Source organism: Cynara cardunculus (assembly GCF_001531365.2).
Source record: "Cynara cardunculus var. scolymus isolate 2C chromosome LG 11, CcrdV1, whole genome shotgun sequence".
Lineage (NCBI taxonomy): Eukaryota > Viridiplantae > Streptophyta > Magnoliopsida > Asterales > Asteraceae > Cynara > Cynara cardunculus.
In genome coordinates this window covers 3,523,594-3,537,641 of record NC_037538.1, presented here as the reverse complement: position 1 = coordinate 3,537,641, position 14,048 = coordinate 3,523,594, and the positions used below count along the sequence as shown (strand labels likewise).

The window sequence follows — 14,048 nt, the reverse complement described above, 5'->3', positions numbered from 1 at the left end:
ATTGCGCGAGTACTCTTCTAGTATATATATATATATATATATATATATATATATATATATATATATATATTTCACAACATGTTTAGTTCACAAGTATTTGATTCACAATATGTAATTTTTTAACATATATTGTTGTTTTATAAACACACTAAAAAAGTTCACATTATAAATCGAATATCTACAAAATAAATATATATTAATCACAATATTAAATTCTAAGCATAAATAAAAAATCCATATAAAATGGTACATGATATAATAGTCTTCGGTCTCCCGAATTAAAAATTCTAAAAAAAAATCTTATAATCATAATTTAAATTATAACTCGTTGAATTATATAAATTAATTTTCATGAGTTTATATATTAATTAATTATATATTTAATGCAATGATATATGTAAATATTTATTTTCAATAAAATATATCTAAACATTTGTGAATCAAGACGGTTGTAAAATAATAAAAAAGTACAAGAAGAGCTTTTGTCAATTACAATCAAATAACCCTTTTATTTTCTAAATCTAATATAATTATATTTATTTTAAATAAAAATATTTAAATTATAATAAATTTTTGAATCAAAGAAATATTATAAAATCGAATATTTTTAATTTAACAATCATGTCTTGTATGTTCATTCATTTATAGGGATGTTTGGGATTGTTTATCTAAAACAACTTATGTTTTTCTACAAAATCAATTATCAACTTATTACAAGTCAGAAGTGTTTAACTTTTTCAAAAAAAAAAAACTCCTTATACCGGTTTGGCACCGGTATAAGTTTTTTATCCAAACACTCAAAAGTGTTTATTACCGGTGACACATCGGAATAAGTCAATAAGTTGTTTTTATAAGCAATCCCAAACACCTCTATATATTACATAGACATTGAATAAAAAGGATGAAAACGTAGATTAAGTCACGAGTTTCAGCATTCTTGCAGGTTTATAGTTGTTTTTTTAAGGTATTTTTCACGAGGTCTACAATTATCACGTTTTCATGGTTTGTTGTGGGCAATTTGAAATGTGGTTGAATAGACGTAACTAAAAAAATATTTATGGGACGTTTGGTTCATTTCAAGGAATGAAAATGAAATTGATAATGATAATAAAATAGAATAGGAATCTTTCATTTTATTATATTATTGATGATTTTCTTCCGTTAATAATGTTAAAAAACACTTCCTTATTTCCAAGACAAAATCCCTACACGGCATCTCCATCGTGTCTCCATCTTCATCTCCAATTCTCAATTAAAGCAACCGTCTCCGATGACAAATATTAGGAACCCTACCGGCGTTCTCAACCATCGACAGAGCCAGATTCCGGTGTCCATGAGCATCACTGTTAGATTACTGTTAAAAACACCAGAATCACCGGAAATTGGAGCATTTCTGTTGGCAACCCAAACAACTGGTCGACTCTGATTCTGAATTATGTAATACCAAATTCCGATGTATCTAAAACTTGAATTCTTAGGGCTGAAGAAACCAAGCTCGAAAACTCGCCCTTAACATTAAATTCTTAGATAGAGTGAAACCTAATTTTTTTTATTAGTCTGGATATCCAACCCGCTATGCGAGCCGACTAATCACAGGGCGACCACTTGCTTTGCAGATAGCCCGGAGTCACTGCATTTGAACCTCCATGGCCACAAGGGGATTTTTATTCCTTCTTGGATTTGAACCTGAGACCACCTAGTACTTTTGACCTTTGGAGTCAAGCTCAAACCAATCAGGCACCACCCTTGTGGTTGAGTAGAACCTAATATTAAGATGAATTGTGATTGGTTGAAAAAGTTCATAAAGTTAATACAATAAGTTGGGTTAACATTTGAACTAAGCTCTCTCTTTATATATGTGTGTATATATATATATATGTGTGTGTGTGTGTGTGTGTGTATATATATATGTATGTATGTCAGTTAAACTAAGAAGACTAAATATGTGAGAAGATATGAAGGGAAAAAAGGAAGGTTCATATACGAATACAAAATCTAATTGAAGATGTATGTGAACCAACGTTACCATGCATCTTCAAATAGTTTTATTCAATGATTCACATATGAATATTTTTTTAACCTTCTCTTAGCTTCTTAATTAAACCTTCGATTATATAATAAGGTCAAGTTTAGGGAAAAAAACCACAAAAAAAAAATGAAAAACTAAGAAAAACTCTGGTAACCATTCATCTGGACAGTATGCACATGTGCATACAAATAACTTGTAATCAATTTGTCAGGTATATACACGTGCATTAAAACTAAGAAACAACTTTAATTACTTGTATGAACATGTGCATATCGTTCGGAATGGTTATAGGGTGTTTCTTAGTTTTTCAATTTTTTACAATTTTAATGTTTTGTTTTGTTTTATTTTATTTATGTTTATTGAAATCAGTTTTTTCTGATTATCAGGGTTTGTCCCTTAGAATGTTAAATGTGAGATTTTGAATTTTGGGGGTCCAAATTTACATATGCTTAGGACATTTTCATCATTCTGTGTAAAGCTATAGTCCAAATTGTTTAAGTTCAAATTGTTCATTGCTTAGGTCTAGATTCAAATTATTAATGGTTTAGGTTTAGGTTAAGGTTAGGTTCAGATTGTTGATGGTTTAGGATTAGCGTCCTTTTATGCTTAGCATATATGTATCGTTGTTATGCAATGTCATTTAAGGTTTTGGATGTAACAGGGCCTCCAAAAAGATTGAAAGGTTACTGTTAGATTATATACCATTGATGAATCTATAGGTTAGAGGAAGAAACACAATATTGTCTGCAACTCTTAACAACATGTTACCATTAATAACCGATCGTTTTTGGAGCGGATGTGACCCATTCGCAACCAGGGGAGGATTCGGGCCCTCTGTCGCTGCTGTATGTTGCTATTTCGATCTTTTTTTAGCAGTTTTTCTAAGAGATCATCTTCTAGTTACCGATGAACCCACCCGAATTGATTCTATTTTATTGGTGGTCGCGTCAATGGATTGGCCACATGTTACGAATAATATAGAGCATTGATGTCTTCACAGCCTCATAGACAGGAAATCATCGAGGATCTCTACACAACATATACTGATGCGCAACGAGGATTAGTTCATGCGGGCTTGATTAGGTGTAGTTGGTTACTGATTTTTTTGGTAAATGTCAGGTCTACATATATTCATGACCCCACATTTGGATGGGATATATTTGTTTGGTTCGGTTTAGTATTCTGTCTTTATATTTATAGATACCATCTTATAGCCTTCAAGAACGCAACTGGACACAAGCCTCATAGGATTATATTTTATAGGTTGAATCTTTTACTCCCACTTTCCTTCAACCAATTTTAGTGGCAGTTTAGTAAACGCTTACCGGGTAAGAGTTTATTAGCAAAAATCACCATTCTCAGTTACCTTATTGGGTGACATTCTCGGCCTTTAAAATGGATTGTTGGTAAGCGTATTTTATCCCTAACAGTAGGGTTTTTCCTAACTTGTCGGGTAAGATTCTCGATTCTTGTCATGATTGCTGGTAAGATAAATGACACCTCGTAAGCATTTACCCGGTAAGTGTTTGGTAAATGGACATGGAAAAACCAAAAAGAAAATAAAAAACTGATGATCACCCTGACGGTATACATATGTGCATACAAGTAATTGAAGCTCTTTCTTGGTTTTTATGCATGTGTGCATGTTATGCACATGTTCATACCAGACAAGTTGTTCAGTTTTTAATTTTTTTTTTTTTTTTTTGTGGTTTTCCCTTGAACCTTTGCTGATCATGGACTTGTATTCGTTCTCCATTTGTTAATTGTTATCAGGGACTGTTGTTGATACGGAAATATGTCATCCTACTGAATTTGATTTCTACTTGTGTAGCCATGCTGGTATTCAGGTAAAGTAGAATTCCCATTTGCTGGTTGTGTTTTCTTTCATTACTTCTTTGGATAATCTGATATTTGTGCCAAAAACCGAAGCCGTGCAACGCATTACCATGTGCTTTACGACGAAAACAAGTTCACTGCCGATGGGTTAGAGTCGCTTACCAACAACTTGTGCTCACGTATGTCACTAACCCACGCATATTTCTTATTATGTTTTGTTTGGAAGTTGTTTGTTATCGATCTGATGAAGAAACTATTCGCATTTCAGGTATGCTTAGGTGCACAAGATCCATCTCCGTAGGTATGCATTCGATCCGACCTTTTGGATTTTCGTCAATTGGGTTTGTTTTGATGAATAGTTTTGATGGTTTTTAATTACCATCGACCATTATTACGTATATCAATGTACTGGTTCTTTGGATAAATGACCTAAAATGAGTCATGTTTTGGATTTGTTCTTTTTGGCAGTTCCTTCAGCATATTATGCACACTTGACTACTTCTCGTGCACGTTCTTACACGGAAGGCATGGTGTCGGAGAGTGGATCTGCAGCGGTTGGCAGGGCGACGAGAGAAAGGAAGGCAGAGATTCGACAACTCCCGATGATTCGGGATAATGTTAAGGCAGTTATGTTCTACTGTTGAGTGATGATGACTTGTGTTTTGGTGTGGTAGGGTTTTAAAGGTCTTGTGGTTCTTTTGGTAGTTGATGAAACATCTTTTAGGGGCTGTTTGACAATTGCTGAATGGTTTGGTGCATAATGATTAAGAGGCTCTCATGATATAGTGCAAAATGAAATATAATTTTTTGGTAATTGTGTACAATGAAATTAGGGCTCTTAATGGTTATGGGAGATGTAGGATACAAAATCATTCAGAGAGTTTTAGAACCATTAAGAGGCAGACTTTTTTTTTGCCAAACAAGATTCACCCCTTAACGATTCAGAGGTTATCTCTTAATTGAACTATTAAGAAATAAACAAACAACCCATAAACTTCTTTGTTGAGGTTCAGTTTTGGTATTTTGGTGGTAGGATGTTGGTATTTGGTTATGACTTATTTGCATGAAATTCCCATATTTGGTATAAAAGTTTCAAATTTCTGTCTCAGCATATCTTTATTTGCTGAGAAATATTTTAGATGTTATAAATCGTGAAAATTAGTTTTATGTATTGCCGATGAATTCGATATAGATTATATGTATGAACTTTTCAAAAGAATGTGATTATTGGATCTGAATTTGTGCAAAACATTCTTTGATGTTTATGAACACTCACGTACAAATTAATTTTCACGGTTTGTTACATTTACGTAATAGTACCTAAATAAGAAAATGGTCAAATTATATATATGAGGTTTTATAGTAAATTGACGTATAATTCACGCAACTTTTCATGCACCATATTTGACCCTCAATCTAAAATCAAATGTGATTTTGTACCTAATTTGGTCATTTTCTTATTCATATATCATTCTCGTATGAACCTACTTCTCTCTCTCTCTCTCTCTCTCTCTATATATATATATATATATGTATACACACACATAGATTTGGGATCACGTGAGACCAACATGTTTTCATGAGATCCGTGAGACCGCATTTTTACACTTAAAACTTCAATTCACACTAAAACGTTGTGAAGGTAACCTTCATAGTGTTTTTGTTGTGAAGGTTCGGCTTTTTTTTTTTTACCTTCATAGTGTTTTGTTGTGAAGTTTTAAGTGTAAAAAAATGGTCTCATGGATCTCACGAAAACAAAGTGGTCTCACGTGAACCTAACCCTACATACACACACATATATATATATATATATATATATATATTAGAAGTGTAAATGCCTGGTTTAAGATAACGTATGATAGTCTTACGTAACCAATTTAATGAAATATTTTGTTATATTAGTAGAATTCTAACACTTTATCTTTTATTTGAATATGTTTATCATTACTTTTATAACATTCAAATATATTGCAAATGTTATATAATATTATGAAATACTGTATCACATGTAAATATATTTATGATTGAAATTCTAAAAACAAAATCAAAAAATATATACCTTACAAATTAAATATAATAAATGTAAGATTTTTATATAATTTATCTAATTAAAAAATTAATTACATTTAAAATTAACTTCTATTCTTATTTTTGTATTACATGAGGTAAGATTGGAATATTGAAATTAAAAGATTTTGCATACATTTTTTATTTATATATAATGTTTTAATGCTTGTATTCTTTAAAAATTCATAGAAAGAAATCATAACTAATAGGCATGTTCAAAAATCCGACCAACTCAATATGAAAAAACCCGATGTCTAATCGAATTACAAGAGGTATTCTTCAAACTGTAGGTATTAGAATTGAGTTGCGTCATTTGAATCCAACCCAACCAGATGAATCCACTATCCTCTTTTTTATTAGATTCGATATGATTATTAAGTCTACATTAATATACACATTACATAATTATACCGTCACACATACATCTTCATATACATATATCTTCGTTCTCTTCTCCATCTCTATATAACTCTTTTGTATATATATTCATTAAATGTGAACATGTATATACAAATTGAGAAAAAAGTAGTTGAATGTGATATATTTAAGATTTAAGGACTCTTTAGGTTAGGTTGATCAAATTCCTTCAACCCGTTCAACACAATCCATGAACACCCCCTGCCCCTAGTAGCTCGTCGACATGGAACTCTAGCATACACAATGGGAAAAAAAATGCGCAAACAGAAAGGCAAAAAAGAAAAACGAAAACTCGAAACCATAAATTTTACAATGAATATATATATATATATATATGTATATATATATTTCGTGTATATACACATTTATAAGCTCCGTATAGGAGTGTATGTTAAATGGACCTGCCTGTTGCTATTTAAATAAAATTTGTACCATGCACCATTTAAAACAAAATAAACAATATTTTCTTTTCAGAAACTAAGACAACGATAAACCATGAGATTATATATATATATATATATATATATATATATTAAACTCTAGTGATCATAAATGTAGCATGGAAGCAAGGACGATGATGGTAGTCAGCCTGTAAAGTGTACCATAGGGACCATAATGTGGGATCCTTGTTGCAGAAGACACATTAACAGGTGTTCTACCTATAAAAACATCATTAAGAATCTTCAAACATCCACTCTTGTTTGCATTACGTTTTAGAATATATGGAATCTCATCAGCTTACTCTCCAAAAGAGTCTTTAAAAAGATGGAAAAGGTTCAGTAGAGGAGAAAAGATCTGGGTCTAGTTCATTGTCTATGATACCATGTGAGAATATGTCGAACCCCGGGTTAATCTCCAAACAAGATGAGAAGGGAGGTTCCACATATTCACATTTTGTACCTGTCTAGCCTGCATTAGAGTGGGCGTGCTGGAGTCCCATATTGGCTAGACTTAGACCATTAAATATATTGAAAATTACTTGAGGTTCCACATATTCTCAGAGTCAGAAGCTGACAATCAAAAGAGGACTTACAGTCGTGGTCTGCCCATCCGATCCGTTGACCACCTATGTCGTAAACCACACTCTTGTCTTTCAAAACAAGGTCTACACGAAAATAAGAAGGCGTTAAAAGGAAACACAACTCACTACAACAAAATTGGTTTTATAGGACGCCTAAATTGTCTAATCGTCTTAATATAATACTTTATAGAAGCTGGGTTTATAGGACCAAATGATAAAGCATCTTATCTAAAATTGTTACAATAAGTTCATAGGACGCTTTTAGGCGTTTTAACAAGTTTTTTAGGACGCTTATAGAATAAAGTGTCCTAGTAGCTATTTCATAGAACACTTGTGTTTATAGGACACTTTTTCAGAGAGTGTCATATAAAATAGTTAATACGACACTTTATTTTAGAAGCATCTTAAATAACTTGTTAAAACACCTACTACAAACCTATCGTAACACTTTTTCAGAGAGTGTCGTATAAAATAGTTAATACGACACTTTATTTTAAAAGCATCTTAAATAACTTGTTAAAACACCTACTACAAACCTATCGTAACACTTTCAGATAGGACGCTTTATAGTTCGGTCCTGTAAACCTAACTTCTTAACTATTCTATTAGAACGACCAGACAATCTAGGGGTCTTATAAAATCAATTTTGTTATAGTGACTTATACAGAGAACATGAATATGGATTTTTCTTCAAGTGTTGTTGCTTATATACCTCCTAAAATCGTCATTCCTTCAGCATCTACCTTCTGAAACCCGATGCACCATGCCGATTGACCGTCCTGAGCAGATGTAATTCGTGTTCAAGTTAGCAAAAGAGCTACAGAAATGCAACATTAACTTGTTTTCCAATTAGGAAAACAAAAACAAAAACTTAAATGGTAATCTTTAGCATTGCAATACCACAGTTTTCTGTGGCAAAAGGTAGTTTTGAGGTTTTAAAACCATTGTAGCATCACCGGCAAAAGTCAAGTGGACAAGCGGAAATGCCTCAGCGAGTCTGAAATGATATAAAAACGATCAAACAGAAGTACTGAAATCCTTAAGAAGCCATGAATTTTTTCAGATAAGAAAGAAACCTAGTGGAAGTTATAAAACATTGATATCCCTTTGCATCAAAAGGCTGGACAGATGGAGCAACAGACTTTGTAATCTGCAGTAACAGAAGCAATACTAACATTATGCAGAATCAGTAGTCATCAGGAGCAATACATATACATATATAGGGACCTTCTTCTGAGAACTCTCTAATTTGTGAAATCTTTGAGAACTAGTGTATTGTGTGCTATTTCAAATGAATTTTCATCTATGAATAAAATCTATTGTAGTGATTAACATTATTTGTTTCACAATGTGGTTGTTTCACATGTACTCCGTTGACAATGTGAAATTTTTGGTGTTTTTGTGAAAAAAAGGATACACTTAAAAAAGTTTGTGAACCGAATACATATGACACAAACACATTGTGAAACAAATATACGTTAATCAATACATTAAATACTATACTTAAATGGAAAAGAATCATGTGAAGCAAAACCTTAAGGTATAAGTTCTCACGGATCTCACTAATTTTGGAGTTCTCAAATGATATATATATCTATAACACATCGCTCTTTTTCTTGAAGTATATAATATTTTTATACGAGAAATACTTAGACACCCTTTTCCCACCTTCGGTGAGGTTTGAATCCATAACCCCCCTGAGGAGTTATCATCATAAATTAACGACATGGAGAAAAAAGTTTTACCTTTTAGCCCCCAAGAAACTTTTTTCTCACAAAGTAGTCAAGAAACTGCAAGTCAACTCTACAACACACTTTTTCTTGCAAGTTTCTGACCTTTTCTGACACACCCGGATGGAAAGTGAGCCCACCGCAAAATAAACTGAGACACTGCAGCTTGCGACATCGCAAGAAAAAGTGTCTTGCGATGTTGACTTGCAGTTTCTTGGCTATTTATGAGAAAATAAAATGGTGGCTATAATGTTAAAAAATTCATGAGGTGGTCATTTAAGATGATAACCCCCTCCTAAGAGGCCGGGCTAACCCAAGTACCGCGAGGCCACAGACCCTTTGGTAACTGCACATTGCCCTTCTGTACTTACAGCATCGACAAAAGGTTTGTAGGCCTCTTCTGTTAGGTATGCAAGAGTTGTTCCAGAATCAATTATGGTTCCTTTTCGGTTGTTTTTTGTTCCAAAAACTGCAGGATCAATCGGCAATATATGGCCGTTCACAGAAATACTCAGCAGGTTTAGATTGTAATGTGGCCTGCATTCACCACGTAATGATCAAATGAAAAAAATTAAAATACATAAACAATTTGCAATTTTCAACTATAACTGTTTATGATTTATAGCGGAGATTTTGAACACTTCAAATACAAATCTTTTAGATAGCCATTTGCAATTTTCAACTAAAAAACGTTTCTTTTTCACATATTAAGCAATCAAGATCTAATTCCATGCTGGGTTATTTAGCTGAATGACTTATTGTCAAGAGCATTTTATATCCACAACCTTCTAACAAGTTTTTAGGCATTCTTGTGTATAGAAAGTGACATTTTTAAACCTGTCTGAAAGTCATGGATTTAAAAAACCGTGATAGAAGGTCATTTAACCAAAGAGTAAGGACCGTTGCATACTCAAGGTAACATGAGAGGGGCTGACGAACCCAGAAAATGGGTTTTTTGGTTAATGATCTTCTGACAAATTTCTTTTAAATCCCATGACCTTCTGACATATTTGAGAATGATACCGCTTCAAAAGAAGAATGTCACTTCTATATACAAGAATGCCACTTAAACTTGAAATAAATTAACAGTCCCCTGAAAATCCCATAAAAGAAAACTTACTGTGATGGGACAAGTGGAGAATAGACCATTTTTGGATCAATTATCTGACCAAAGACTAAAATACCTCCTCCATCACCACCACCAATAAGACAATGTGAGAAAGAGTTTGGAGCTTCCCCTTCTGAAGCAAGTTGTGAGATAATAGATAAGCCTTGCTGACCAAACCCAAAGATCCCATCAACCGCTCTTTCGGAACTGGACAGCTCTCCAGATTGAGATGTGCTACAACTGTTTCATAACACAGCTAGGTCAACAAGGGTTTCACTAAGAAACTGTTATGGGTTCGTTTGGGATGCCGACAGAACTGGAGATGACCACCACAACAAAATTGATTTTATAGGATGCCTAAAATGTAGAAGCATCCTAAAAAAGTACTTTACAGGACTCATGTTATAGAATCAAACCAAAAAGCGTCCTATCTACAATTGTTCCAATAGGTTTATAGGACGCTTTTAGGCGTTTTAACAAGTTTTTTAGAACGCTTTTAAAATAAAATGTCGTATTAACTAATTTTATACGACACTATTTGAAAAAGTGTCCTATAAAAAGATGGGTTTATAGGACACTTATCAAAAATGTCTTATAAAATAGCTAATAGGACACTTTATTTTAAAAGCGTCGTAAAAAACTTGTTAAAACGCCTAACAACATATAAACCTGTTGTAACGGTTTATAGTTTGGTCCTATAAACTTAAGTTCTATCAAGTATCTATTAGGACGGTTAGACAATCTAGGCGTCCTATAAAGCCAATTTTGTCATAGTGGACAGGACAAGAAAAGACGAAAGTGAGGTTTTAAGACTTTAATTTGGCATGGGTATGGGTAGTTTAGTAATCTATTAATTTTGTCTCATTTCCCTGGTTTTTGTTCAACCTATTATGGTGGGGCAAAAAAAACAATTTTTGTCCCACTCAGGTTGAGTCTTGTTTTAGTCTAATGTCTCGCCAAACATGTGAGGATAAGTTTTTGTACTGTCTTGTCCTGTCCTGTCCTATCCCACGTACTAAACACTCCAAGGGCCTATTGATATGGCAAACTCATTACTAACTCACCCAAACAAAACTGTGGATGAAGTATGTGATAATAGGCTTGTCTCATCAGAGTACATTTCCAATTCGATTTTATCAGATACAAAATAACCGGATGTTGCACTACCATCTCCATATTTGAATGTGTAATTGCAGTGGGTGTTTGTAGTGGAACAAGTAGCAGCAGAAGAAGATTGGATTCCCACATTACACCTTGCATCATAACAGGAGATCCAAGTAGATGTTGCAGATTTTGAAGGGTCATAAAATTCAATTGGTATCTGTTGATAGAAGAAGAAAAAATAGTGTCTCCAATTAGTAATCCACAAGTCAACCAAAATGAATCATATATAGTACTACAAATGAGGGCAAGTCTAACACTATACATGGAGTCCACTTGATGTAGGGCAACCTTTGCAGTCTTTGCAACTGACCCACAAAACATCACTTCCGGTGTCAACTTGTACATGATACTCCCTTGGAGGAGAACCCAAAAGGACTTTTGTAAAATAAAGCCTACATAGACAAATAGATATGATTTCACAAAATAAAGAAACTTGCAAATTAAGGAAGTGTCATCTTTCTCATCAAATAAGGAAAAAGATTGCATCCCCTCCTTTTTCCTCCTAAAAGTCCAAAAGCAAAGCAATAATCTTTTCCTTTTATTCTCATTTGGGAATTGAAGCAAGTAGGGTCAGATTCAGGTTCGGGAAAACCACAAAAAAATGAAAAACTGAGTAACACATTGGTAACTGTTCATCTGGACGGTATGCACATGTGCATACAAGTAAATTGTAAGCAATTTGTCCTGTATGCACATTTGCATAACATGCACACGTGCATAAAAACCAAAATTCTGCTTGCAAATTACTTGTATGCACATGTGGACACCTTCCGGATGAATGGTTACCAAAATCTTCCTTAGTTCTATATTTTTTTGGTTTCCGCTGCACCTCCCTAGAAACAAGTAATATCAAAGGAGACAACCCATATATACAGTTTTCATGTTTTAAATGAAGAGATATTTCTCAAGATCAAAAGATAAAGATGAAATAAATCAAGAAACTACCCAACACGATAAGGATCATAAGTGCCTTGAAGTGGGAAGTCAATAATATCTTCACTCAGCAAGATTCTAGCGTGTCTTAAATTATCTCTATGTCTGAGTTCGCTCAACTCCATTTCATTGTCGTGTGGAAAAACTCTCTCCAGCTTAAGAGTCGCCGGAGACTTACAAAGAACAACCACCCCCTGCAACAACAAGGCCACCGCAATGCCGGACAACCTCAAAGTTGCCGGACTTCTGGAAATAAAAGAATCCCACATCCCTGCTTTATCCTCCCTCCTACCTTTTTTCTTTGAGGCCTTTTATCAAACAACAAATATGCAATAAAGTGTTAATCAATTATACACACACAATGTGCATGTAAGTTGCATGGATTGTATAGATAAAATTACAGGAAAAGATTAATTGAAATGAGGGGGAAGAATTCCGTGGAAGGATTCATTTAGAGGGTTCAAGAAATGGATTACATTGGAGTGATGAAATGTGAAATCCATATTCGTTCTGTAAAAATCATTGGTGTTGGATGAAGGATGACAGCAACCCCTAAATTTGAAAAGGCCGCGATATCACACCCACCAATTTTTGCTGAATACGATAAAATCCCGTTTCGGTTTCCTAAAAAATTTCTCGCCATGGATGCGTTCTGGTTTTGTTTCTTGGATTTGCCTTTACAAGGAGTTCGCTCTTGCTACAATCTCGCCTTACGGTAAATTACATAAATGGTCCACCAACTATTGATCAAGTTTCATTTTGTATCTACAGATTCTTAGGAGCCGTTTACCCGACGTTTACCCGGGTAACCGCTTACCAAGTCACGTTACCTTACCAAATGAATATGACAAAGACCAAGAACCTTACACGGTAAGAGCGAAGGCAAAGGACCGAGGAGTCTCTTACCATAGTTAGCGCTTACCAGGTAAATTGTTGTACACAATGTCGTTTTGGTGGACTAAAAACTTACCCATAAAGCAAGTGATAATGTTAAATTTTACCGACAAGTATTTATCAGATAAGTGTTTGGTAAAGGGCCCTTAGTTTTATAGTTACAGTCCTTCAAACTAAATCATTTCGTCTGTTTAATTCCTTTTTGGTTTGTTCTATTTCCTGGAAAAATATGTCTTATCGTTTTTGATTAAGAATAAGGAGCCATTTACCAAACACGTACCCGGTAAGTGCTATTGTTTTGGAATGCATTGCAATGACTCGTAACAAACTAAAAATAACTTAATTTTTTACGGGATGTAAAGAGCTAACAAATATAGACTAACCTCAAACCAATCAGACACCACCCTTATGGTTCTCGAGTGGTATTTTTGTGCAAACTGTATTTGAATTTGTGTATTCAATAATTTATTTTCTAGTAAGAAACCTTGTATGGTTGATTTAAATTGAAGTAATTGTAGCATTAGTAAATATAGAACCGGCTGCTTCATATTTTCTTGTGGGTTGAGGCATGGTTGGTAGTATTCAAATGAGCTTTGAAAATCGGAAAAGGTGGTCTTAGTGTAATTTATCCAAAATAAGAGGGTGATATATAACAATTTAAGAAAGTTAAGGGGTACAATTAGCAAATCCCAGATACCTCCTTTCCCTCCTTTTCTTGAAGACTTTTAAAAGTGTGGACCCATGTCAATTTTACATTTTAACCTGCAATTCACCAATGATTTGGATTTAAAAATATATATATATATATATATATATATTTTTTTTTTTTTGAGGGGTCTCCCCCCTCCC

The 14,048-nt window shown here is 33.7% G+C and overlaps 1 protein-coding gene across 1 annotated transcript; it reads right to left on the bottom strand.

Moving 5' to 3' along the window:
• Positions 1–6,895: 6,895 nt before the first annotated feature.
• On the bottom strand, positions 6,896–12,574 carry LOC112520965 (aspartic proteinase-like protein 2). The gene is made up of 10 exons (XM_025129590.1): positions 12,318–12,574; positions 11,635–11,764; positions 11,273–11,529; positions 10,221–10,448; positions 9,472–9,637; positions 8,447–8,520; positions 8,271–8,367; positions 8,083–8,149; positions 7,329–7,454; positions 6,896–7,008 (listed from the first exon to the last, which is right to left on the bottom strand). The coding sequence occupies exons 1-10, from the start codon at positions 12,572–12,574 to the stop codon at positions 6,896–6,898; spliced, it is 1,515 nt and encodes a 504-aa protein (XP_024985358.1).
• Between the last annotated feature and the right edge of the window lie 1,474 nt (positions 12,575–14,048).